Source organism: Remersonia thermophila, chromosome 2 (assembly GCF_042764415.1).
Source record: "Remersonia thermophila strain ATCC 22073 chromosome 2, whole genome shotgun sequence".
Classification (NCBI taxonomy): domain Eukaryota; kingdom Fungi; phylum Ascomycota; class Sordariomycetes; order Sordariales; family Chaetomiaceae; genus Remersonia; species Remersonia thermophila.
In genome coordinates, this window is record NC_092218.1 from 1,881,254 (window position 1) to 1,907,513 (window position 26,260).

General features: G+C 60.2%; 4 protein-coding genes across 4 annotated transcripts; all 4 read left to right on the forward strand.

Annotated features, from left to right (window-relative positions):
- Positions 1-1,612: 1,612 nt before the first annotated feature.
- Positions 1,613-3,383, forward strand: VTJ83DRAFT_1973 (uncharacterized protein; the record flags this gene model as incomplete). Its single annotated transcript, XM_071008191.1, has 2 exons — positions 1,613-1,637; positions 1,903-3,383. The coding sequence occupies 2 exons, from the start codon at positions 1,613-1,615 to the stop codon at positions 3,381-3,383; spliced, it is 1,506 nt and encodes a 501-aa protein (XP_070868513.1).
- A 13,067-nt stretch (positions 3,384-16,450) lies between these two features.
- VTJ83DRAFT_1974 (uncharacterized protein) lies at positions 16,451-18,520 on the forward strand (the record flags this gene model as incomplete). Its single annotated transcript, XM_071008192.1, has 2 exons — positions 16,451-17,000; positions 17,349-18,520. 2 exons carry the CDS (start codon positions 16,451-16,453, stop codon positions 18,518-18,520), a joined length of 1,722 nt encoding a protein of 573 aa, XP_070868514.1.
- Positions 18,521-21,284: 2,764 nt separating this feature from the next.
- VTJ83DRAFT_1975 (uncharacterized protein) lies at positions 21,285-24,254 on the forward strand (the record flags this gene model as incomplete). The annotated part of the gene is made up of 1 exon (XM_071008193.1): positions 21,285-24,254. The coding sequence occupies one exon, from the start codon at positions 21,285-21,287 to the stop codon at positions 24,252-24,254; it is 2,970 nt and encodes a 989-aa protein (XP_070868515.1).
- Positions 24,255-24,760: 506 nt separating this feature from the next.
- Positions 24,761-26,230, forward strand: VTJ83DRAFT_1976 (uncharacterized protein; the record flags this gene model as incomplete). The annotated part of the gene is made up of 1 exon (XM_071008194.1): positions 24,761-26,230. The coding sequence occupies one exon, from the start codon at positions 24,761-24,763 to the stop codon at positions 26,228-26,230; it is 1,470 nt and encodes a 489-aa protein (XP_070868516.1).
- Between the last annotated feature and the right edge of the window lie 30 nt (positions 26,231-26,260).

The following is a 26,260-nucleotide window of genomic DNA, read 5'->3' on the forward strand; positions in this document are numbered from 1 at the left end:
AGTGGTAGGTGGGTTGCATCGCTCTGGGTACATACATGGGATGAGGTAGGAAGAGACGAGGGTGATGAGGAGCCTGTATAGCAAACCAAGGGCGGTGGCCTGTCTTGTACCTTACATGGAGTTGGTGTGAGATGGTTTCTAGGGATGCTGAGATTTGTCAAGGTGTTGCTAGACAAGGGGCGTTCAGGCTGGCCACAATCACATCGCCTCGAAACAACAAGAAACTCGGAAGTAAAGTCTTGGACGCGTACGGTCGCTGCCCCTGTGTCGGAGCATCCTGGGAGACTAGAGTCCGGACCCTGACTCGCAAAAGACAATAGTGCCGGAGGAGACAGAGACAGGCCATCGACATGCCGTGTACCTAGGTACTCGGTGCCTTGCTGTGTCGATAGGTTCCAACTCGAGACAACACACCTAGGTATCTTGGTAGGTAACTACCTTGCACAGTACGTACCACCACCGCAACCGAAACCCGGTTGTCCCAACACGTCGCGACCCTCCCAACCGTCCACTGCTGCCGTGGTTCCAACACCATCAAGACGGGTTGCACGGTTCACCCAGTCCACCATCACATGACGAGCCCCTGCTGTGCCCACTTCATCACAGACCTGACATGACAAACCCCACCTCGGCGGGCTGGACTCGGCTGTGGCTTGGCGTTCCGCGGTCGACGGGAGTGGCAGCTCCACAGTCAACGTCATGACATGACACGCGTTGCAACCAACCCATCCCATCCCTCGCTTTTCATCCCTTTCACAGCCCAGAAGGCTTCCCAATCTATCCCCTTCCTCGTGGCGGTTTCCAGCGTCTGGGATTTTGTGGTTTCCTCGAGCAGTAGTAACAAGGCTTCGGTCGTTTGCGTTTGGTTTTGCTTTTGTTTTCCTTTCAAAGCATCCTCAAGAACGCAGTCCAGCCTTCTTTACCACTGAACGTTGTCTGACCAGGCGATTCGCTCGCTGCTGTACCACCCTGCAGCCCGTCCAAGTCTCGGACTCCAACGGCGAAGACGGACGCCGATACCTGCATCCCTCTCCTGTTCGCTTGTCCAAGGATCCCTCCAGACCCCTCGTCCGATCTCTGGCATACCCAAAGGCAAGGAGTCGAATCAACCAATTCTAGTCATTCGCCAACTGCCTCCTTCGGAGGGCACGGCATGTCGGCATCCATTGCGGCGCATCATCGAAATCGTTCATCGCGCTGTCAAGGCCAACGCAGGAACGGTGGCATGCAGGCTTGCTCTCGTGGGGTTGACCTTTAACGCCTGGACCTCAAGACTCTTCGTACGGCCTTTTTTCTTCATCCAGCGGGCGCCTACCTCCGAGCACCTTCGAGGCGTAGACTTGGCTATGCAGCAGCAGTAACGCGATATTTGCCCATCGTTTTGCCTTGGCGTATCGTCATCGCTATCATCGTCTTCAGTATCGTTTGTCCCTTCTTCCTCTTGGCCTTTGGGGAGGTGCAGCTTCGAGACGCACATTGCAACGCCCGACGCGGACGGAGCGGAGGTGTCGACAGATAGGTTTCGTCTTTCCTCCTTTCTCTCTCTGTCTCCTTCTGAGCTGCACGAGGGCGCCTTCTTGAGCACGCCCGTCGCCGAGCCTCGCGAGGCAGCATGCTTGCATTCCAGCATCAAAAAGGTGAGAAAACAACCGCTCCTCTCTCTGTTCTCTTCCACCCCTGTTCCATACCATCCCGACACAACCGACCAACGACAAGACGATCCCGGGCGCAACATGGGCAAAAACAGGTCGATGAGGAGAAAGGCGGCCCGGACACGCAAGACATGCGTGGTCCTGGGGGACGCCCAGCTCCAGCAGCAACTGGCCCCGCCCGAGCCGTCCCTGGACGACAAGAAGGCTGCCCAACCCGTCGTCTCGATTCAGCCGGTTGACAGCAAGGCAGAAATCCCCGTGAACAACGGCGACATGCTGTTTCGGGAGGAGCCGGACGTGTTGCTGGACGAAGCCAGCATCAACGGCACCAGACCGCCGACGTCGATGTCGGGCGACACGCACTTCGACCGTCTCTCCGTCACCCAGGTTCCCGAGCCGGCCGAGTCCACCGGCGATGTCGCCGAAAAGGAGGCGGACGATTTCTCGGTCGCCGGCGGCTACGAGCCGGACTCGGAGTCGGGACAGGATCATCACGCCCGCCGCTACCGCTACCAGAATCATGCTCCGGACCGGGAGAGGCCGCAACAGCTCCCGGGCGGGGTTTTCGCGGAGAGCCTCCGCAAGAGGAAGCACGGGAGCCGGGCTCGCGACGCCAGCCTCGGCGAATATCCACCCCTCGACAACGAGGCTGGCAGGAAGGCCAAGGCCCGGGAGCGCCAGCGCGCGAAGGCCCATAGAGCCGGCGGCATCCGCTTCGCCCCCTGGAACATACCCCTCCGCCGCCGCCTGCAGATCGTGGTTGTCATGTTTCACTGCCTGAGCATCGCCCTGGGCGTCTCCTTCTTCTTCTTCCTCTGCGCCATCCCCCTCTTTTGGCCCATCGTGATCCCCTACCTGATCAACACGCTCACCTCCAAGGCCGCCACCGACGGCACCTTGCGCTCCCGCTCGGAGCGCGTCCGCCGCCTGCCCCTCTGGAAGCTCTTTGCCGACTACTTCCCGATCCGGCTGCACAAGACGCACGACCTGATGCCGACGCGCAAGTACATTTTTGGCTACCACCCGCACGGCATCATCTCGCACGGCGCCTTCGCCGCCTTCGCCACCGAGGCCCTGGGGTTCTCGGCCAAGTTCCCGGGCATCACAAACAGCCTGCTGACGCTCGACTCCAACTTCCGCATCCCCATCTACCGCGACTACATACTCGCCTTCGGCATCCAATCCGTCTCGCGCGAGTCCATCGTCAACCTGCTGACCAAGGGCGGGCTCAACGGCGAGGGCATGGGCCGCGCCGTGACCATCGTCGTCGGCGGCGCCCGCGAGTCGCTCGAGGCCGAGCCCGGGACGAACCGCCTCATCTTGGCGCAGCGTAGGGGCTTCGTCAAGCTGGCCTTGCGCACGGGCGCCGACCTGGTCCCCGTCCTCGCGTTTGGGGAGAACGACCTGTACGACCAGGTCAGCCCGCGCCGGCACCCGAGGATCCATCGGCTGCAAATGTGGGTGCTGAAGACGCTCAAGTTCACGCTGCCCTTCCTGCATGGCAGGGGGCTGTTCAACTACGACGTCGGGCTGATGCCCTACCGCGCGCCCGTCAACGTGGTGGTGGGCAGGCCGATCCCGGTCAGGCAGGTGCGCGAGAACGAGGTGTTGGATGATGACGAGGTGGCGAGGCTGCATGAGGAGTATATCGTTGAGCTGATGCACATGTGGGAGACGTACAAGGATGTGTTTGCAGCCGATAGGAAGGAGGAGCTGAAGCTGCTGGATTGATGGGCAGTGGGGTTCTGAGGTGTTGCAAGGTGCAAGTTGCAGGCAGATGTATCAGTGTTATCCATTATAGCTCTTTTTTTCTTCTTCTCTTTGTTGTTGTATGTCTACTGGTTTCTCTGCGCCATGGCATACAGATGGTAGATGGTACCTACGATAGGTGCTAACTAGGCAGGCTGGCTTCTTTCTTTGACCCTTGCAACGTACGGCTGGCAGAGGAGCAATACTGGTTTGGATCAAGATGAGGTAGTGTCTACACCCGCCCCCTGACCTCTCTCTCTATATCTGCCACTCGTGATGATGGGGCAGTGGGGGTTTGGCTGAACAAGTGGTAGGATGGTAGAATATCTTTTTTTTTTCCATGCTATGCTCGGTCCTGCTGTGGGTTTGTGAATCCGCCTAGGATATTCATTACCGCCCGTGTTGCGTCGTGACTTTGGTGTCTTGAGGGGAGATCAAGTTTGGTGTGTGCATTTCCAATCGGGCACCCTTCGATAGGCATGCAGCCAGAGTCAAGGACCGCATCGGGGGTATGTCGGATGTCGGCTTGTGATAAAGAGCATATACTGCGTAACTTTTCTCCGTCCAAGGGCCAACCGCCTGACTCGCCATGGGTCTCTCGGACGCGTGCCGACGGGCTCCTGTACATACACAGTAGAGTAACCTCTGATGGGCTGGGTTGCACGGAATACTAGTTACCGAAAAGTGAACTACGTACACAGTATTGTGTACTATACTATAGGGAGGTCGGTATGCCGACCGCTAAGCAGCAAAACGGGCCGGCGAGTCAGCCTCTGCGGGGGATGGGATATTCTCCCCGGTCTTGGAAATCCGGGTGGTCGTGCCGTGGAAAAGGCGGAGGAGTGGTGGGTATGGCCGGAGGCTGGAGGGAGGCTGGAGCGTGCGGATGGGAACGTGTGTCTCATTTCGGCCTGGGTAGACCCCAGAGTCGCGATGGCCGGGCATTTCTTTCTTTCCTATAGTATACTATACTTGCTGGAAGCTTGGATGTTTCCTTGCGAATCGAGCTGTCAATGCGGTGGCCGGGCAGAACAACACCCACGCGGAGATAACGGGGCTTGGGCTGGGATGCGGTGTTTGTGTCATGGATCTCCTGGTCAGGTCCTACCCTTTTTTTTTTTTTTTCTTTTTTCTATGACGGCATCGCATCGTACACAAGGGGATGGCCTCGCCATCGCGGGGTTACGCCGCTGGTCAAGCAATGGTGAATACGGGTTCTATGTCGGCTCTGAAGGCCTGGCAGAAAAGGAATCATGATGGGCTTATAGTACGGAGGACCACCAGATCGGCACCTCGCGTGGCTGGGTGTGACGTTGATGTTGCCTTTGGTCATGGGTTACCCTCACTTACACATGCAAGTAGATTACCTGTTTGGGAACTGGATGTACGAGAGCCTGGGTACCTTACCTTGTAGCAAGTGGGTAAGGTACCCGAGGGTTTGCTCTGGCTCCTCTTCACTCGTTTTCTACCGTACAGGATGCTGTTTTCTGTCACGGTATCCGTAAGCGGTCTACAAGTCCCTCCATCTTTATGATCGCCCGAGTTTGATCTGTCCGCAACATAGATCCCAACCGGGCCTGGCTTGGGCAGGCACGCAACACGGCGAAGGCAGCCCATCCTACCCCTCCCTGATCAGACAGCGATTTGTCTTCCCCGAGTCATGACGGCGGAGAGTCTACGAATCATGCGCTCCCGCCTCCGCACGCCATCCATATAGTATTCTTCATGCTGGACGCGGCACGGGGCGCGGCACGGCGCGGTTCGGCTTGGCCTTGGATACCAAGCAGGCCAGCACGGTGGTCATCGCGTCGGCTTCCCTGTGGATGGCCCAGCTCTCCACGGAAAGACGGGGGCGGTCGTCCTTGTGAGACCCTTCAAGCCCTCCGAGGGCGGGCAGCCGATGGAGAGTCCAGGGGCCGAGGGGAAGAAAAAAAATAGTTTCTCCTCATGCCGGAAAGCAACGGAACGGGACCTTCACCTCTTACATCCCAAAGGATGAAATACTTTCGGTTCCTCGGACGTCCGAAACTATCACAAATGCTCCAAGTCATCCGAAACCTCGAACGGGTCAAGGGGCAGGGAAAGCAGGATGATGCAGGACGTCGCCGCGAATGGTCGCTCGAGCCCCAGGTTCCGAGGGGAAGAGGGGGGGGGGGGGGGGGGGGGGGTACAACGCGCAGAACGACACCCGCAGTATCTCTATCTTCACTTCGCACCGGCGTGGGCAGAGATTCGATGCCATAGCAGACGGGCAACTGTGTACAACCAACGAAAAGTCATGGACGTCTCGGTTCGTCCATGCTTTCTGGTAGATGACGTAGCGACTTCTAGTTCGCAGGCGCGCATATGTAGAGTGCCTAATGTCGAACATCATAGGCTGACAAGCGGAACAACCGACAGTCAGGCAAACACGCCAGGCATACTATACATAATACCGGTGATCTAGACAAGCGGCCGCCGCACGAGCCGACCAGGATCGTACGCCCGAGACAAACTCAGTGTTGTGGAGGGATAGATGGCCCGACCAACCGCACCGGTCCGCGGGGAAACAGATGGGAGGCCAATTACAGCGGGACCAGAGCCCTTCAAGGACATCGAGGGTTGCCAGTGCGGGCAGCTTCGAGCGATACTGGTCTGCATAGTCACCCCCGTAGCCTAGGTACCTGTGCATACTTGCACTCAGGCTATCTACCGAGCTGGTGGTCGCCGAAAGCCAGGTGTTGGTGGTGTCCTCGAGCTCACGTTCGTGATGACAACGCAGCCAGCGGCAACCGGTGAGAGCGGGGCGAGGCTCGAGCACACGGCACAGCGAGCGAGAGGGTCGCCCGTCCTTTTGTGGTGTTTATGGTTCGCGGGGAAAACTGCATCTTCAGCCGGAGGGAGCATTCAACGGCCGGCTTTTCGACATCCACGGACTCTACCTAGGTACAGCGCGGGCCCTGTGTGATACCGGGATCCCCCAATATCTTGACGGCATGCCCTCTCTTGTGGTCCGACGCAAAGCCCAACTCGACTCGCAAACCAGAGCTTGAAGAAGTCTGGGCCAGCCAGATCGTGGTATCCATGCGATCTCTCGGCCGACATGCCAGCAGACAAGCTCGAGGTTGATATAGACCGCCTAGCAGCTAAGCGCAGAGCAACGTTTTTTTTTTTTCCTTGATGCTGGTAGGACAAGAACGGTCACAGCACAGAAAACATGCATCCTCACCGGAGGATGGCCGCAACACTGCCGGAACGATCAGCGTTTAGGCCAGGAACCCAAGCCCAAAGCGCCGACGGCATGTCGGCAAACGAGAAGCAGCACCGCAAACGGGGTCTCCGGCACCTCCCGTATCTCCCGTATCTCTCTTGAGGCACGCACGCAGGATGATCGATGATCGGCCCCGCATCCTGCCTGTATCAGCAGTCATGCGGCGCCGGAGGAGGGATTTTTTTTTTTAAAAAAAAAAAAAAAAACGTGGGAGGGTGTGAGATGTGGGATGTTGGCGGCCATATCTCTGTCATGCAGGCTGACGCGGGGTGCTTGGGGGCGGAGCGTATCTCGAGTCGCCTTCCAGGCTGGTTCCGTGATCAGGCCGGGTACTCAGTAAGAGGAAGGTTACAGCAGCGGCTGCAGAAGCAGCAGCAGAAGCAAAGCCTGCAGTCCGTCCTCGCGAACCGTCCTCTCCTCCTCGAGGCCTCACAGCCTGCAGACATACCTACCGTGTAGTTACATTGTACAACAGCCTCGCCAAGGCACGGTAGGCTGACTGCATGCACCCATTCATTCCTTCATCATTCATTCATTCATCTATCCATCCATCCATCCATCCATCCATCCATCCACAGATGCATCCACAGATGCATCAGAGGGTGGACAAGGAAGACAGGGAAGGCGGGGAAGAAAGTTCGATGGCACGGGCCAACGGCATGGACCAGCCATCTCTTCCCGTTGATGGGCGAGGGAGAGGCCAATGGAACGAATCAATCGCTGTCTTGCTGCGAAAAAGAAAAAAAGAAAAAGCAAGCGTGCGGCGTTTTGGCTCCGTCCTGGGTTGCTTGTGCAGATGGGACTCAGTAGTTATTGGGTGCACGCAGAGAGAGTGAGAAAGAGACGGACCGACATGAGCGGAATTGGCATCGGTAATGCTTTTCACCGGAAAAAAAAAAAAAAAAAAAGACTGTCCCCTCTCCTCCTCTCGTCTACTGTGTATAGTATAGTATGCATGTTGAGTTTTGGGAAAGAGAGCCGTCGAAATCCGAGCTCGCATCATGGTGTCCTACATGTACACACAGTTGCCAGTAACATTTACATCATACATACGCTAGGTGAACGCGAATGGGTTCTTCAGCTGTTGACTGAGATTTGACAAGAGGGGGATCCCCGACAAAGTACCTCCCTCGGCAGGGTACTTCGACACGGGCTGGAACAAGGTTCATCGTGTGTTTGCGTGTGTTTGCGTGTGTTTGCGTGTGTAAGATGTGTCCGATGTGTGTCCCATGCGCGACTGACGCAACGAACCCGCGACTCTCTTTCCCCAAGACGAGGTTCCCGGGTCTTTGGACGCAGGCCCACCTTTGTCTTTTCTGGATACGCTTGTTCCAGCCAGATGGAGTCGGTCAGTTCCCACCCGCACGTCGAAACGGCGGACCCCAAAGCCCGCCCTGACGGTCCCGAGCGACAAGAGACAGAAGAAAACCCATGGCGAGAAACAGGGCATCTCATTCGTCCTCAGCAGGTTGCCCATCGCGCGACATTCTGCAGCAGCCAAAAAAGCAATTGTGGCGTTCATAGCGCGGTGGGCGGTCAACCTCAACTGGGACGAGAGGTGGGGGGTGTGTGGGCGTTTTCTTTCTCAAAGACCAGGGTATCACATCCGCGGGGGATATCTGAGACTTTGATGCGTGGTGTCATCAAGCCAAAACGAAAACAAAGAAAAAAAAAAGCATCTGTATCTGCTGTGTCTCATATCGCGCGAGGCTATCATCACTACCCCGTCGCGGGACGGTGTCCACTGCAGGTGGAGAAGGTCTTTTTGCGACTTGTCGAAGGTCAGGAGGAGGAGGAGGAGGAGGAGGAGGAGGAGGGGGGCTTTGATACAGCAGCGTATTCGTTCGATGCACGGTGATCTTTACAAACCAAAACAAACAGCCCGTCCAACGCGCGTAGGTACTAACGAGTTACTCCGCACGTTCTGCTTCTCCGGCCGCTACGTACATACACAGTACCTAGTTAGCGCGCGCAACAAACGGTTGCGGCGAGTCAGGAACATAACCATGGCGTCGGAGAGCTGAAGACTAGCATCGAGTCTGTGCAGCCAGTCCAACTCCGCATTTCCATCAGCCTAAACACGCGTGCCCGCAGCTTGCCTTGCCCATGCGCTAAGGAGGGGAGGAGGGGCATTGGGTGTGCGCTAACGGAGTAGATCCGACTGCCAAAGATCTTGGCCGCCGAAGCCCATCCGAGCGAGGCAAAGGTCGCGGACGGTGTTCAGACCTCCGCCCAGAGCTTGTCATCGGCCTACACTACACTAGCGTACCTAGTGTACACTCAGGTTGTGTACTGTGTACCTTGTGCATCATAGCCCGTTCTTGGTGGTGGCAATAAAACCGACAGCGTGGACCTGACCGAGCACGGGCTTCAACAAGCACAGTCACCAGCTGTGCGGCTTGACAGGGTCACGGCTGGTTGCCATCGAACCGCCAACGAGCTTCCAGAACCTTTTGGGCTGAGGCTTCGCCGGGTGGGATCCGGGGCCGAGGCCATCGCGGACATGAAGAAGCTGGGCCTCGTCGGCCATCAAGGTGGTCATCAATTCTTGCGATTGCGCTGCGCTGGCGCGCCCGTTCGCTCGCGCGCTAGTGGTCGACGGCGTCCCAAAGCCGTCATGTCTCTTAACATTCGGAGCATGGTCCGCTCCACTACCCGGCTGAATCGTGACCTTGCCGTCCGTAGCTTGGAGCTCCGGTCGTCGATCTCCCTCGCGGGAAATGCGAGCTTTGTGCGTTTTGGTGCTGGCGGTGGTGAGATGTCAAACCCCATCGCACATCACCAGGCCGCCCAAGGGGGGCCTGGCCAGGCAGCGGGCTACGTTAGGCCGTCCGCTAGTTTCGCCAGCCAGAGGCAACAACAAGGCGGAAAAAAAAAACAGCTTGCTCATCAGCACATCCACTATAGTACATACGCCACGTGCAAAGTCATCAAAAAACGCCGTGGAGATGGGCGGGCGGGCGGAATGGGGATCCTGGCGACGGCGAGCTTCGTTGTCGACCGGGACCAACGATGGCGATGGATAAAGTTGCGGCCTTGTCCGCGTGGGGTCTGAAGAACAGCATGGAAGAGGGGCTTTCGAGACTCGGACCGAGCTAGGACGTGACGATGGAATGTTTCTAGGTTCGTCGCGAGTCAGTTGCCCCCGTCATGGAACAACGAACCGCTCCAACCAGGTGTCATGATCGCGCTGGAGGACTGGAGTCGCCGTCGAGAGCTGCTGGAGCTGGAGCCGGTCAAGACAAGTGAGCTCCATCGAACGGTGGAGAGAGGTAGCTAGGTCAAACTCACGGACCGAAACGGCAAGTGAACCAGATATCCATGCCATGCGACAAACGACAAAGCTGCGGAATTGTGAGGTGGCGTTTTTCATGCGTTCCAAAATGGGAGTGCGACGAAGCAAGGGGGGGGGAGCCGGGGCCGTGAAACCTTCGAGAAGGCCCACCGGCCATGGGACGGAAGGGGCCCCATTGGCCAGCATCGTCTGTGTTCCTGCATTGGTGGGTTCCTTGCGTGGGGAGCCGAGGCTGGAACGATGGGGTGGGCTTGGTGGGTCCGCCGGGAATGCCACGACCTGACTGGTCCGGGAGGTCCTGTCTCTTGCCCTGTGCGTCGCCGAGACGGGAAATCTGAGCCCACGGCCACCTGGCAACGCATGGCAGAAGGGACCGGGGAACATTCATTGGCGGTGCGGTTGTCCTTGCGAGAGAGATGGAGAGAGAAAGAGAGACGGTTCGTGTTTTGGCATGTCGATCATCAAGTGAACACGCCCAGAGAACGTTCCACATAACTACACAGACACACAGACACATACACACACACTATAGTATGTACCACAGACACGGACACAGACACACATACACACACCCGCACACACACACACACACACACCCGCACACACACACACACACACACGCACACAAAATTCGTGCTTGTGACACATGCTCTTTCCTTGGTGAATGGATTGGATGGATTGGATGCTACTTGTACACTAGCGTAGGGAAGATGGATGGGCGGTGGACTGTGCCCCGGACGACAGGAATGGAAGTTCCCTTGGAGGGTGACAGCGGGCATTATCGAAATCGAACACGGAATCTCATCCAGCCCGTCGGTCGAATATTCCCCGATGATGGAGCCCGCCCATTTCGGTACCACGGGGTGGGAATATAGCCCTTCATACCTTTCCACGGCACATGCCATGCCCTCGGTGAGCCCGCCGACCGGTACGCAAACCCGAGATGATGAAACCAACACTCGTCGCCGACGTCTCACCCAGCGATCCGGAGGATGGACGGTTGGCAGGAGGGTAAGAATGGCGGTGGAACGCTGTCTCTCTGGCGAAGGCACAAGCGAGAAGGCCAGGCACGACAGCATTCGGCTTAGCGCAAATGCGACAAGCCTAAAACGCATTAGCGGCTTGGACCCATGATGGGGCCCCTCCTTCAAGGCGCCCCCAGGGCACCTCGGGCAGGCAGGGTCGCACGGTCCATGGTGCGTCTGCTTTGGCGTTGTGTTGCGTCGCCGTCGTCGTCCTGCAAATCCGGGGCCGACCACCCAACGCGGCATAACCCTCCCTTTTGGGCCTAGCCCGCGCCGTCTTATCGGATTCCACCTGCCACGGCTTCCCTCCGCGGCCCGTCCGCCAACGGTTCCGTCCCAGATCATGACGGGACCAGGGCCCTGCCCTCGACAGACCGCCACATTCGCCTGATGAATGAATTGCCGAAACAGCGTCTCTTCCTCAGGTGGTAACCGAGCCGTTGGAATTTTCTCGACCGACGGACGCCGGCCGCCCGGCCGCCGGCAGGGCCGATCAGCCAACATGACTCTTGGAGTGGATGATGGAGGAGGCGATGAATGAATGGACGGATGGATGGCTGTGGGTTCTCTGTGCGCCCTACCGCCGTCCAAGCGTCTTTCCCAAAAGGCCGGCCATCCTCGTCTCCGCCGGGTGCTCTGGGGATCCGCCGGAACCCGCAAGCTTGGGGTCGGGGTCGGAAGATAACTAGTGCATGCGCTCGTTGACGAATCGATGCTGGCGCGGGGCCTCGTTCTGGCTTAACGTGTCCCACCGCCCAGGCCAGCCCGGGCGGCGGATGCTCGACGCGACCCAGGGCTGCGGTGGCGAGCCGCCAAGATGCACTGTCTGGTCCCAAGTCTCCGATTTGGGCCCTGGCCGTGGTTTCATCGCGTCCAATGTCATGGACAAACAAGCAAGATCACCACGGCTAGCCTCGAGACCGGTCGCCTGGCGGCAAGCCTAGCCGGGCTTTGGAATAGCGGCTCGATCATGAGCCTTGCGTTGCCTATCAACATACTGCGTACGCTACGCTAGTGGAAAGTCCAGAATCCCCATGCCTGACGGCGTTTTCATTGTGTTTTTTGTTGTCTTGTACCCTCGGGAGCCGTGGCGTGGAAAATCTTTCCCGGACAAACCTTGGCTGCCCGGGCGTCCAGCAGCGTGCTTTGTACTATACGGTAGGTAGTGCACTGTACTGAATAGTAGCGTTATGCGGGGCTGCACTGTGCGGCATAGGTAGGTTGCTCTGTACCTGCATGATGCGGCCTGCACACCCTGCAAGGGGCTGTGCGTGCGAGATGGTTACCTAGGGCGCCGAAACGAAAGCAACCGATGCCTGCCAATCCAGCTCACGCTGCCCCAGGGGGTGTACATGCGTCGAATCTTTGGCAGAACATCGGGAACGAAGGGAGGGAGGCGGTGCTCCAATGCAACAACCACAACAACAACCACAACAACGGTTTGTTGTCCAGGAATTCTGCTTCTCAAGACTTGGATGCTTGGATGTTGGAACCTCGTCGCTCTGCGGCCTCGTGCTCGGCCCGCTCGAGGCATCCTTCATCCATCTGGAGCTCGTGGGAACGCTCGCCGCAAGAGCAAACATCCTAACCTAGCCAGCGTCAAACAACGCCAGAGATCCGGGAATGATTGGCCCCAAGACCCTAGCCTTGAAGCCTCTAGCGGGTTCGCCGCAGGGGCCAGAATCCTGTTGTAAAGAGCGGGGTAAACAAGTACCGGTACATGGAGGGCCTACCTACCATCGGGTGGTGATGCTTCTCGGCAAACCATTGCGTCCTTCACAGAGGCGGCGGCGGCGGCGGCGGCGACTTGAGGTTGGGGCTTCCAAGCATTTGCCACGGGGACCGGTGAGACCGAATGAAAAGAGGAGCCTTGGCCAAGAGGAGTGGATGAGGCGGATCAACGCGCGACTAGCCTCCCGCTGAGAGCGTGGTTTGGCGACCACGATGGTTCTCTTCAGGCCGCGAGTGTTCCCGCGTCGTTTTGTGTCGCTGCGGAATGGAACGATAACGGTCTCCTTGCGCCGGGGACTTTTGCCAGCCCACACAACATGAAACAGGGCCGGTAGTGACGTGACTTTGGTGGATGAGCCGTGAGCTGCAGAATGAGTGAATATCCACAGGGCTGGGGGTGGGATGTTGCGCAGCCAGCTCGGCGATCAGCTTTGGGACACCGATAGGATAAATCGCTCATCAGATGTCATTGGGCTGGAATTGAACGGTTTGTGGGTTGAGCACCGATGGGGAGATGGGGACCCGTGATTGACCGTCTTCCACACACGTCCAAGCGGTTCCTGGATTGGGCCTTGTCTTCAACTGCCCTCCAAGGGAAGAAGGTGGGAGGATGATTCGCGCTGTTGATGATCACTTGGCGATAACGAGATTTTTTTTTGCCGTTGCGCGGGCGGGTGTGTTGGTTGGTTGCCTCCCCCAAGGCAGACCGCCGCCGTGGAGAGGACAGGACGGCACCAAGAACGCTCGTCACACCGCTGCGAACACACCTCGCCGCGTCTCCAGGAAGGAATGTGGCCTCTCAGTGGCTGCATTTCCTGCAGGCTGTGTGACGCCGTCCGCCATTCATGCGACAGAGCTTTTTCTTCGTTTTCGCGCCCTCCCGTCTCGAGGGCTCTGTTCCTGTTCGTGTGGCCCAGAGCTCTTGGTTCCATGGATGGTTTCGTGTTTCAAAGCCGTCGAGTTGCACACCGAGCACCAGGTGCAACATAGGCCACCTCCATCCCTAGGATCGTTTAGCTCCGAGTCTGGCTGTCTGTTTGCCTTGGGTGGCCAAAACCCAACCGGTCCTCGAGTCTGGCCTGCGCTGCGTGTACACAGTAGTACAACCGTGTTTTCCTGCGGGCCGTCAACGTCCGCGCCTTGGGATTGCATGCCTGCCGACCCCAACCGGCAGCTTGCCGCCCCGATTTCTTCTCATATGCCGTCGACCAATTTAGAACATTGGATGAACCGGCGCCTGACATTATGGCATCCCCGGAATCACACGCGCGCGCACACACACACACACGCACACACACACGCACGCACCCCAACCTGCAATAATACGTACGGTCGAATAAATAAGGTGCCGATATTTTCCTGGTACAACATCCATGATTATCGGAGGATTACCTCGACACCCTCTTTATGCTATTCTTGACGCTGGCACCAAATGATTCGCTCGTTTCCTGAACCGCGCGATGTCTGGGTCCAACGGTCTTCCATCGCAGAAAGGCCGAGAAGAGAAGCGTCCAGGTGGGCGGCACCGCGTTCTCCGCAGTCCCCAGCGTAATATAGCACGTGTCGGCCAACGGGCACTCAGCCTTGATCAGCTCGTAACAACCGCCGATCGGGCGTAATTTGCCCATGGCGCCGCCCACCATCTCACATTTACGCTGGAGAGCACGACGCCGGCCTTCTTGCACCCTCCCGTTTGGGGCACTGGTGATGCATCTCTCGGGTGGCCTCCCTCGGCACTGCCCATGACTTACCTTCTCTCGTGCCTTGCAGCGCTGCGGCTGCGGGTGGTCGCCGGTCGGCGCGCAGAGAGACACGCAGGTGTCGCAGCAGCCTGTGCTGCGGGCACCGACGAATAGGTCGACCCCGGAGGAGTTCGGTGGTTTCGACCTGGCCCGCTTTTTGTTCGTGTGTGTGCTGGCTCCAACCCCCCTCTGTACCGCGTTTACAAGTGGCGGACGGTGGGTGTCTCGTGCTGGCCGCCTCGGGCCTATCAGCGACGCGGAGGCCTTCACCGCGGGTCGGATGCATCGCATCATCGGGCTCCCGTTGGTCAGCGCTCATGCACTCTTCCCACCAACATGGCAAAAAGCCAGCTCTTTGTCTGTGCGGCTCCCGGATGGATGATTCGTCTGCCCTAGGTCCTTCTGCAACTCTATCACGGGCGATTACGAAAAAAAAAAGAACGCCAGAACCCGAGGGCGCACTGGGCACCGGGCATCTTCCCCAGTTTTCTTCTTGATGGTCGTTGGTAGGTATACACAGTAGTAGACTCAGCTCACGACGGCCTTCCGTCGCCACCCCACCCCCAGCCGCAACAAAACCGGCGGAACACGAGTAAGTAGCAGCAGCAGCAGCACCACCACCACCACCACCACCACCACGACAACAACAACAATACTAACTGCTCCATTCCACTCCACCGAGCATCGGTCAGGCGGAAGGATGGGCGTGGTGGTGGAGGTTGCCGATGATGATGCTGATGATGGCCAGTGGATAGCTGATAACGACAGTCTAGCTAGTGGTGATGGTGGTGGGGGGGGGATGGTCGGCAACGGAAACGGACGACCAGCTTTCGTCGAGGACCGAGGGACAGGCGGACGGAGCAGAGGCCAACCTACCACAGTGCAGAGCACACACCCCCCGGCTAACATTGGCCGTCGCCTGGATGGGGACCAATGTACCCTCACCTCAGAGGTACTTCTGGGCCCATGGGAACAGACCAGGCCCGATTTAGAAGTCCTTGGGACGCTGCGCCATCCTCCACTCAGGGAGCCCACCCATCTCATGTTGCCATCCCCACCTGCGCATGCATGGATGGGCCAAGCGGGTCAGGTCCTGGCTGGGCGGTGGGTTCTGCAGTCCCTCGACATCCCGGCCCATGCCCCATCCAAGCGAGACGGCGCGGACATGGGGGTTGGGCCTCCCGGGGCGGGCCAGCCCAGCGGTCGAGCCACGACCTCTTCGGCCGTTGCCCGCACGCGTGGTGTGTGTTGGAATTGTGCGAGAGAAGCAGGTAGGGTCTTTGTTGTACATATGCTGCCGGGGATCCCCTCCTGCTTGGATTCCCTCCGACTCTCCACACTCCCCGGGCAGATCTGTCGACCTCGGACGCGTGATCTCTCTCTCACTACTACTTATTTCTTTCTTATCAGTCGGTTCTGTTTCTTTCTGGTCTCGAGACCTTTTATTTTTTGGAATACCCATTCCTGTCCTTCCTTTCCGCGAGACTCCCGTCCAAGAAGACACACGCCGCTGGCTCACCGACTCGCTCCATCATCCTCCCATGCAACGATTGCAAACGTAGAGCCGTTGAGCAACCAACCCCCTTCGGACGAGTCCATGTACAGCACCAAGACGCCTCGAGACGCATAGCCCGGCCAGTTGTTGTTGTATCCCCAGGATCACAGCAGCACCCGCCATCCATTCCTTAGACAACGGAACCGAACCAACGCCATCCTTAGGCCATTGCCGACCACCAACGCCGTGACGACTATATAATATTGCCGACGAGACGCACCTCTTACATATATACTTAATACCTAAACCCTACGAGAGAGAGAGAGAGACGACAAACGACCAAGAGAGATAGACTGCAAATCACGAACTGGTTTGTCAACCCCAGCCACCACCACCACCACCTCAAACCCCCCAGGGGGGCTGGTTCAGAGGACGGAGGAGGAGAAGGAGCAGGAGGAGGGTTCGCAAGCACAGAGATGGCTAATGGCGACCCAGCAGCAATCATACCGATATGGAGACCATGATGACATCGCAGCCGCTCAGCGGCCCTGCTTTCTTCTTCTACACCCCCGAGGCCACCGCCGAGGGCCGGCAACAAGGACGTTTCATCCCCCAGATGTCCATGCTCCCCGTGGTGCCGCCGCTTCCGTCGACGCCCGTGTACTCGCGGCCCGGGTCGTCGTGCTCGCAGCCGCCGCTTCTTCCCAAGGCGCCCGCCAACACGAGCAACCCTTCGGCCCCCATGACCGTCCTTCCGTCGGTCCTGACCCCTGTGGCGTCTCCCATGCCCATCGCCATCAAGCCGGCGATCGTGCTGGACACGGAGCTGGGCGAGATTGAGAGCCTCTATTCGCCGGCGACGCCGCCGCTCTCGTCGTCGGCCTCGTCGTCGTCGGGCAGCACCATCAGCAGCCCGAGCAGCTGCGCCGAGGCCCTGCAGACCCCGCTGAACCCCATGTTCTCGGGCCTCGACGGCAAGGACCTCTGCGACCTGGACGGCGAGCTCGAGCCTTTCCCCAGCATCGACTGGTCGGGATGCGCTTCGCCTCCGTTGACGCCTGGTAAGTTTTTTTTTTTTTTTTTTTTGTTCTGCGATTTATTGAATGGCGTTTGTGGTGGAAGCATCGACGATGGCGAGGTTGTCGGTCATTCAAGACGGGAGGGTGGAGCCCCGGCGTGTCACCGTGGTCGAGATTGACCGCCGGGGCGGACGCTGAGGAGACAGAGGGAGAAGGGGAGACGGCCTGGAAATTGGCCCCTGCTTCGCTCCCTGGCTCTCGGCTTGTCCAGTTCTGCGCAGCGATTCCCATGGGCGCCGCCCCTCCCCTTCCGCAAAACCAACCCCAAACCAACCCCAAAAATTCATTGGAACGGGCTCGCTGACCACTGGGTCGAACCCCAAAAATTAGTGTTTCTTCCCTGCAACATCCAGGCCATCAACACCAAGACTACTACTGCGCCTCTGAGCTCGCAATCCATTGACCGCCTTTCCCCACCATCCACCTGCCCTTCCCTTTCGCCTTCGCCTTCGCCTTACGCCCGCTCGGTTTCGTCGGACGATTTTTGCGACCCGCGCAACCTCACCGTCGGCACCGTCAATTCCACCCTGGCCCCCGAGTTCTCGGCCCTCCCAACGCTATGCGCCGGTGAGGACGAGGACCAGAAGTTTGTCCTGCGGGGTGCCACGCCCTGCATCTCGCCCGACTCATCCGCCTTTGACTTCCAGTCGCAGCTCTGCGACGGCCTCTCGTTTGACGGCCTCTCGGATCTCGACTCGGAAGACGACTTTGTCAACGGCCTGGTCAACCTCGGCGGCGACGACGCCGAATCCTCCCTCCTCACCCCGGCCGCGTCCTTCAGCGACGACTCGGACGCTGCCCAGCGGGCCAAGCGCCAGAAGAAGAGCGGCCCGTCGCCCAGCATGAGCGCCGCCGTCGAGCCGGCCGCCGGGTCCCAGGCCGGCAGCGCCCAGAGCCAGTCGCCGACCAGCCAACAAGACGCGGCCAGCAGCAGCAGCGGCAGCAGCGCCGCCACCGAGGCCAAGACCAACGGCTCCGAGTCCGCCACCTCGGGCTCCGAGAACGCCGGCCCCAGCAGCGCCGCCCTCCCGGCCCCGACCAGCCGTCGCGGGCGCAAGCAGTCCCTGACCGAGGACCCGTCCAAGACGTTCGTCTGCGACCTCTGCAACCGCCGCTTCCGGCGCCAGGAGCACCTGAAGCGCCACTACCGCTCGCTGCACACCCAGGAGAAGCCTTTCGAGTGCAACGAGTGCGGCAAGAAGTTCTCGCGCTCCGACAACCTGGCCCAGCACGCGCGCACCCACGGCTCCGGCGCCATCGTCATGAACCTGGTCGACGACCCGGATGCCGTGGCCGCCGCCCACGCCGCCGCGGGTGGTTACGGCTACGGCCACCACCACCCGTTGGGCATGATGGGCGTTCCCGCCGGCGGTGACGAGTACCAGACCCTCGGCAAGGTGCTCTTTCACGTTGCTGCCGAGATCCCCGGGAGCAGCAGCAGCGAGCTGTCCTCGGGCGAGGACAGCGATCATGGCAAGAAGAAGCGCAAGCGTGCCGACTGACCGAAAAGAAAATAAAAGCTTTGGCTTTTGTTGGGAGGGAGGACGCTTGCCGCTGATCGGCAGTTTTTTTTCGTTTTCGCTTCTTCGCACACTATTCAGGCTACGGACTTTTTTATACCTATTTTTCTTCTGGGACGTGCCGTCGCCGCCATTGATGCCCTAACGAAAACCATGATGACAAACTTCGGAAGAGGCAAGCAACATAACACAACGCCGAGAGAGAGAGAGAGGGAGAGAGAAAACGGGGGGTCACACATATACACGGCATTCGCGCAAAGGAAAGGGGAAGGAGGAGAAGGAGGATGGGAGGGCAATCACTTCTGCTGGACATACAACCGGCTTGGGGATCAAGGGAATATTTGGGCTCTGTATTTGATTTTCATCGCAACGGCGCTTGCTGCTTTCAGGGTGGTTTCGGATCTTTCTATACTCTCTGTGTACTACTTGGGTTTTTCGGAGAAGAGTAGAAGGAGGAGGAGATGGGAGGGCGGAAGGGGGGGAAGGGTTAGAGGGAAAGCCGTGCATTCTGGGCTTGCAGCTCAATCACCAAAACAAATCACACCCACTGCCACCAATTCTCGCCAACTGTGTAGTAATACCGTGTTTCGTCCGCTTTTTTTTTTCTACCTTTTTTTTGGTGTGTGTGTGTTTGTGTGTGTGTGCTTACTATACGCGCACCATCTCATCTTCCATGGACACGGCACAACACATTATTACAACATCACAGGCAAGCAAGTAAGCAAGAAAGCAACGAAGCAAGCAGGGCGGCATTCCCCTCCCGCAACACATACATCCATCCCATGGGTAATATCTACAATCTATTGTAATCGTTCGTTATAGCGCAGACATTTACTCGACATGCTCTTGGCACTCAATGTACACCGTATTAGTTCCTGGTCATGTCGTCGTCTGTCACCTCTCTTACCCGGATGTGAATAGGCTTGGAGGCGGTGTGGTTGTGTCCTAGGAGCTGCTCGTAGCGAGCCGCTTGGTGGGGGGTATGGACTGGACCCTCCTCCCCCAGCGGTTCAGCGTGATGATGATGATCATGATCCGTCACAACGGCTTTCGCCATGGCTTTGCGACCTGTGGCTTGCAGGCATGGGACGCGACTGTCCATCAAGGTCCCCCCGACAGCAACACCCGCCGCATCGTTGGTGTACCGCGGTGGCCACGGTAGGGGTCCTCTCCAAGGCCGTGTTGTTGACAAGGCCAACGAAGGGAGGGATCGTCGTCGACCGAAACCACGGAAGCACGGTTGATTCTCCTCAAGCAAGGTACATACTATAGGGTAGGTTCCATGTTCGTATTCACTTCGGGCAGCTTCCCGCCCCCTCCTCCTCCCCCTCCTCCTCCTCTTCCCAGGGCCACGGCCACGCCCTGGACTCAGACGCTGTCGGTTCCAGGTCGCCGAAGCGACGGGTCTTCTGGAACGTTTTCTGTCGCTGCGACTGTCGTATCCGGACCCTCCGGGCCCCCCCTCCCCAGCCTCGCTCTCGTCCTCCAGCACCCCTTGCAAAGAATAAAGGCCAACGTCGTAAAGCAGAGCAGCAGCCACGTACGGAGTAGTTACACAGTACACCATCACTGTCGAGTGGTCCCCGATGTTGCTTTCCCGGTGGGTCGTTGACTTGTGTTGGTGGGTGTTGCTGATGGGGGGGGGGGGGGGCGCGGGGAGGGGGTCTCGCGTCAGTTCCATCCATCATCAGTCCACGGTTCTGGATCTTTTCCCAAAACTGCTCGTCGGTCTCGGGGGGGGGGCGTCCCGTCATTTCGGGGTTTCACTTGACGAAGCCATTTCGCGGCTCCGGACCCATCAGCGACAACCGTCGGGGCTCGCGCCCACCGTGGCGATCCCAAGCCGAACGTTGACTGCCATGCCGTTTGTTTTTTCTTCTTCTTCTCAATCGGCCTCTCGCGTCAAACTCGGGTGTGGCCCGAGAGACATGACCCTGCCAAAGTGGTGTGGTGTCGTGCTTTGACGAGTTTCATTTCGGGAAAAGTCCAATCTCCAATCTTGCCATGTCTCACTCTAAAGTGAGATGAAGACGCGCGCAGAATCCACCAAGCGACACCGACACGGAGGATGGCAACCAGGGTAAGTGAACAAAGTGAAAGAGGCCCAAGGAATCGGTCCATCCAGATTGCCTGACCCCCCTTGTCCTTCGAGGGCCCTGTCTTTCGTTAGCGCGAGAAACCATTTCCCTTGGATTCCCAAAGCAGTGGGTTTTGTCTCCCTCTCACTCTCTCTCCACCCGGGATTTCGATGAAGAAGCCCCGAGGAGATGCTCATAGAAGAAAAAAAAGAGGAACAAACGATACATCTACCAGTACGTATACGATACATACTAGCGTGATACTATACACGTAAGAAGGGGTAAAAAAAAAAAGAGGGATGGTCTCGTGGTGACTTTGGTTCGTTGTGTTGTCGGGGTGTGAAACTCACTTACACCATACACAGTACACAGTACACGATAGTTACACGATAGTTACATACAATACATACACTCACCGTTCGTAGCGCATGGATGGGCCCGCAAAGAAAACAACATTGCCGGGGACGGAGAATGTGCATGCATTTCCCATCCGAAACGGAATGCCCTACTGCGGACTTTGTGCATACGCAGTACATGATGTACTGTGTAATTTACCATTCCCATCTACATACTCGGCCCGCGGCCCGCCAACAAACCAACATACAACCCCCCCCTTCTCGGGTGCCCTTTCGTATCGTGTAGCCGAGACAGGCCTACAGATCGACGAGATGCAGCCCAACCAACAGGAAGGGCTCAATGTCATCGCCCTCATCTCGGGAGGCAAGGACAGCTTCTTCTCGCTCCTCCACTGTCGAGCCAACGGTCACCGCATCGTCGCCCTCGCCAACCTGCATCCGCCTGGCTCTCCTTCGGCTCCTCGTGCTCGTGTTGCCCGGGATGCTACCCGGAACGCCCCGGCCGCCGCCCCATCTGGCACCACCCCCCCGGCCGCCGCCCTGGCTGGCCTCGACGAGGGTCCAGGCCCGACCGCCATTCTGTCGGGCCACGGCGGTGGAGCTCGAGGAAATGAGCAGGGCCAGGCCCACGACCAGGGTCACGAGGAGGTCCGGGACCCGGCCCGGCTTCAGCATGACGACGACGGCGACGACGGCGACGACGACCCCAACCCTGAGCCTGAGCCTGAGCCTGACCTCAACAGCTTCATGTACCAGACGGTGGGTCACCAGGTGATCCCCCTCTATGCCGAGGCCACCGGAATTCCGCTTTACCGCCGGGCCATTACCGGCCGAGCCACGCAGGGGAAGGATTACGACGGGCACCGGCGGCGGCACCCACCCCCCACCCCCACCGGGTCCGGGCCGTCCGGGTCCAGGTCCGAACCCGGACCGGCCGCGGAGGCCGCTGAGGAGGAAGATGACGGCGAGGATGAGGACAAGGAGGAAAACGAGGACGAGGACGAGGACGACGAGACCGAATCCATGATCCCGCTCCTCCTCGCCATCAAAAAGGCCCACCCGGAAGCCAACGCCCTCTGCGCCGGCGCCGTCCTGAGCACCTACCAGCGCACCCGCGTCGAGTCGGTCGCCCTGCGGCTCGGGCTCACCCCGCTGGCGTACCTGTGGAAGTTCCCCGTCCTGTCGCGGGCCCCCGGCGGGGACGTGCCGGCCTTCGCCCCGAACGACCCGCCCGGCGGCGGCGCGCAGCTGCTCGACGACATGGCGGCCGCGGGGCTCGAGGCGCGCATCGTCAAGGTGGCGAGCGGCGGCCTCGACGAGGCCTTCCTGTGGACCGACGTGGCGAGCGCCGCCGGCCGGGCCCGGGTCGAGCGGGCCATGCGCAGGTTCGGCGCGGCCGAGGACGACGTCGGCGCGGCCGTGATCGGCGAGGGGGGCGAGTTCGAGACGCTGGTGGTGGACGGGCCGCCGGGCTTGTTCAGGAAGCGCGTCGTGGTCCGGGACGAGGACGCGCGCGTCGTGAGGGAGGGCGGAGGGAGCGCGTGGCTGAGCATCTCGCGGTGCGGCTTGGAGGAGAAGGCGGCGGACGAGAACGCCGGCGAGGAGCTCCGCGTGAGGATCCCGGCGCTGGGGGACGGCAGGTTCGGGCGGATCCATGCGAGGTGGGCGCCTGGCGAGGGCGATCCGACGGAGTCCCTGGAGCAGGAGATGCCCGAGCCGTCGCATCTCCCGCCTGGAACGCTGCTGCGGTCCTCCGAGCCGGGTCCGCTGCAGCAGTGGTCCTTCGCTGCTCGCGAAGCATCGGCGTCCATCCGGGAGGAGACCCTCTCCATCGTCCGCCAGATCCGCCGCCGGCTCCAGGAGCGCTCCCTCCCCTCGACCGCCATCCTCAGCGCCACCGTCCTGCTCCGCCGCATGGCCGACTTCCCCGCCGTCAACGCCGTCTACGGCACCCTGTTTGACGCGCCCAACCCCGCCTCCCGCGTCACCGTGGCGTGCGGCCCGGCCCTGTCGGCCGCCGCCTCGGACGCGAGCAACATCGCGGTTCACCTCCTCGTGCACGCGGCCCTGCCCGCGGCCCAGCGCCGCGGCCTGCACGTGCAGTCCCGCTCCTACTGGGCCCCGGCCAACATCGGGCCGTACAGCCAGGCCATCGCTTTCCCGATCGCAAGCCTCGCCGCCGGTCCGGGAGGCGCGCGAGGGAGCATGGACGCCGCCGCCGCAGCCGCCGCCGGCCCCCGGCTCGTCGCCGTCGCGGGCCAGATCCCGCTCGTCCCGGCGAGCATGTCCCTCCTGCCCGTCCGCCGCCGCGAGGACGGCGCGTTCCAGATGGCGCTCTCGCTGAACCACCTCTGGCGCATCGGCGCCGAGACGGGCGTGCAGTGGTGGACGAGCGCGGTGGCCTACTTCCCCGCCGCCGCCGGCGGGGATGACGACGGCTACCGCCCGACGATGGAGCAGAACGCGAGCGCGGCGGGGCTGGTGTGGCGGCTGGCTCACACGCTGGACGACGAGGACGAGCAAGACGAAGACGAGGACGGGCCGGACGTGTGGGATCGGAAGTTCAACTACCGGTACATGACGTTCGCCAGCGGCGAAGGGAAGAAGTCGGGCAGCGGAAGCGCCGGCGCCGTTCCGGACTCGTCCGTTCTCGCCGCCGGCGAGCCGGGCTCAGGCTCGCCCGCATCCAAGGTGGTGCCTCCCATGTTTGCCGCCGAGGTGGAGGAGCTCCCCCGCGGCGCCACGGTCGAGTGGCACGCGCACTTCGGCATCGCCAACGCCGCCGAAAATAGCGTCGTCGTGCGGGAGGGACGGGTGGCGGTGGATGCATCGGATCCGTCCGGGACCGGCGCCATTTCGTCTTGTGCCCGTGAGGCTTCTGTGTGGCAGGTTGTTGTCCGGTCTGCACGGCAAGAGCAAGAACAGGAGGAAGAGGAGGAGGAAGAGGGCGAGACAGGGGACGGGGCATCCTCGGCTCCGCCGCCGGCGAGCTTCGTTCAGACCGTGGTTGCGCAGCCCTACGAAGACGGACATGCATGCGGTGGGATTCGGCGGATCGCCACGTTTGCGGACGCGGTGCTGGGGCAGCTGGACGGGGGTTCGGCTGCGGGAGGGACGCCGAAGGCACAGACGATGCCCATGGTACACGTCAGGTACGTGGATGCCGGACTGCTTGGAGGCGCGGGAGACCTGGGAACGGGGCCCGTGGTGCCGTGCCGGTCGCTGTGGAACGCCCGGGGAGAGAGGCTGGCCGCGGTGACGGTGTTTTGCGGTGTGGTGTAAGTGAGGCGCAAGGCCCGACTTCGACTTGGCCTACAAGAGATTCCTCGTGCCCGCCCCCCCCCTTTTTGGATCGATCACATACCCTGCCTACCTCCATGATCTGTATAGCAAAGCGCGCGAGCGAGCGAAGTGAAGCGGTGGAGGGCTCTTCGCTGTCTGAATGTCTCTTGAGGAACACCCGTCCGTCAGAGGGTCATGCCGAAGACGCATAACTAACCCTAACCCTTTCGTGACGGACCGGCTCTGTTCTTATTTCATCAACACGGGCAACTCGCAAGATTTGTCTTTTTGACCAGTTCAACATCATTGACCCCGATTCTCATCATCACCTCTTGAGAAATAGCATCAATCATTGGGTGTCTCTTTGTTGAGGGTCCGATCCACATTCCACAGGGGCTTTCATTGCAACAACACTCAACCTTGTCTTCCACGTCAATATCCGACAACACGCGTCACCTCTCTTTCACACACCTTCATTCTCAACCACCATCACCACACAGCCCGCCATGCCACCGCCCAGCTTCTCCAAACCGCCTCCTCACAGACCCAGCTTTCCCAAGCATGGCAAACCTGCCAGCCGCCACCAACAGGCCCCGCCGGAGAACCAGGAACCCGACGAAGAAGTCGAAGACTACATGACCATGCTCATCCCCGACGACCCTCCCGCCTCCAGCGCGGGCTACGGCTCGCGGTGCGAGACCTCCCTGCAGCGCCGGCTCCGGCTCAAGCGCGAGGCCGAAGCCCGCAGCCGGCCCAAATCCAAGGCCGAGCTCGAGGCCGAGGCCGAAGCCCGCCGCGAGTCGGCCCTCGCCACCTCGCTGTTCGAGCGCGCCCCGCGGAGCAAAGGGTTGGCCATCATGGCGAAGATGGGGTTCTCGGGGGGAGCTTTAGGGAGGAAGAAGAAGGAGCAAGAGGAGGAAAAGACCGCCGCCGCCACGTCCGCCTCTGGAGAAGGAAAAGGGCCAAGGAAAGCGGATGGGGATGAGGATGGGGTTGGGGGTGGAGAAGGCGAAGAGGAAGGGGACGACGAGCCTCGACCGGCCTTGGGATCGGGCTCGGGCTCGGGTTCGGGACCAGGCCTCGCCGGCCGCGACGCGTCCATGCCAAACCCCAAGCCTCCCGCCATCCCCGAGCCCATCAAGCTGCGCGTCCGCCCGGACCACGACCGGTCCGGCATCGGCCTCGAGACGGAGCGCAAGCGCCAGCTGCGCGAGGCCGCCGAGAGCCTCCCCGCCGAGAAGCGGGCGCGCACCGAGGAGGACCCGGCGGCGTACCGGGCGCGCGTGGCGCGCGAGCGGGAGGAGGCCAGGATGGGGAGGCAGGTCGAGGCGGCGCAGAGGGTCGCGGAGAGGATGGCGCGGGAGAGGGAGGAGGAAGAAGAGGAGGAAGAGGAGGAAAAGGAGGAGGAGGGAGGGCAACAACAACAACAACAACAACACCAGCATCAGCAGCAGCGGCGGCGGCGGCGGCGGCGGAAGGACGGGGATGAAGATGGAGACGGGGTGGTTGACGCTGACGCGAGGATCGGGGAGGGCAGGAAGAAAAAGAGCAAACCAGGCGCCGAGGCCCGGCTGCTCAAGAGCATCCCCGTCGAGTGGCGCGGCCTGGTGCGGGCGAGGGAGGAGGAAGAGCGGGAGAGGCGGATGCGGCACGACCTGGAGCACGGGCTGGCGTCCTTGTCCTCGATGCGCGGGGCGGGAGGCCTGCCCGGGTACGACGACGCCGACGAGGACGCCGAGGACAAGCAGGCGCTGGGCAAGGACGCGGCTCCCGAGACGTCGTGCATCGCGGCGGACGACGCGGACGAGGAGGATCCCGAGCTCGACGAGTTCAACGCGCTCCCCGTGGAAGCCAGGCTGCGGAGGGTGGTGGAGCATCTGCGAAAGGAGCATCGGTACTGCTTCTGGTGCAAGCATCGGTACCCGGACGAGGAGATGGAGGGGTGTCCGGGCTTGACGGAGGAGGAGCATGATTAAGCAGAGCAGAGCAGAGCAGAGCAGAGCACA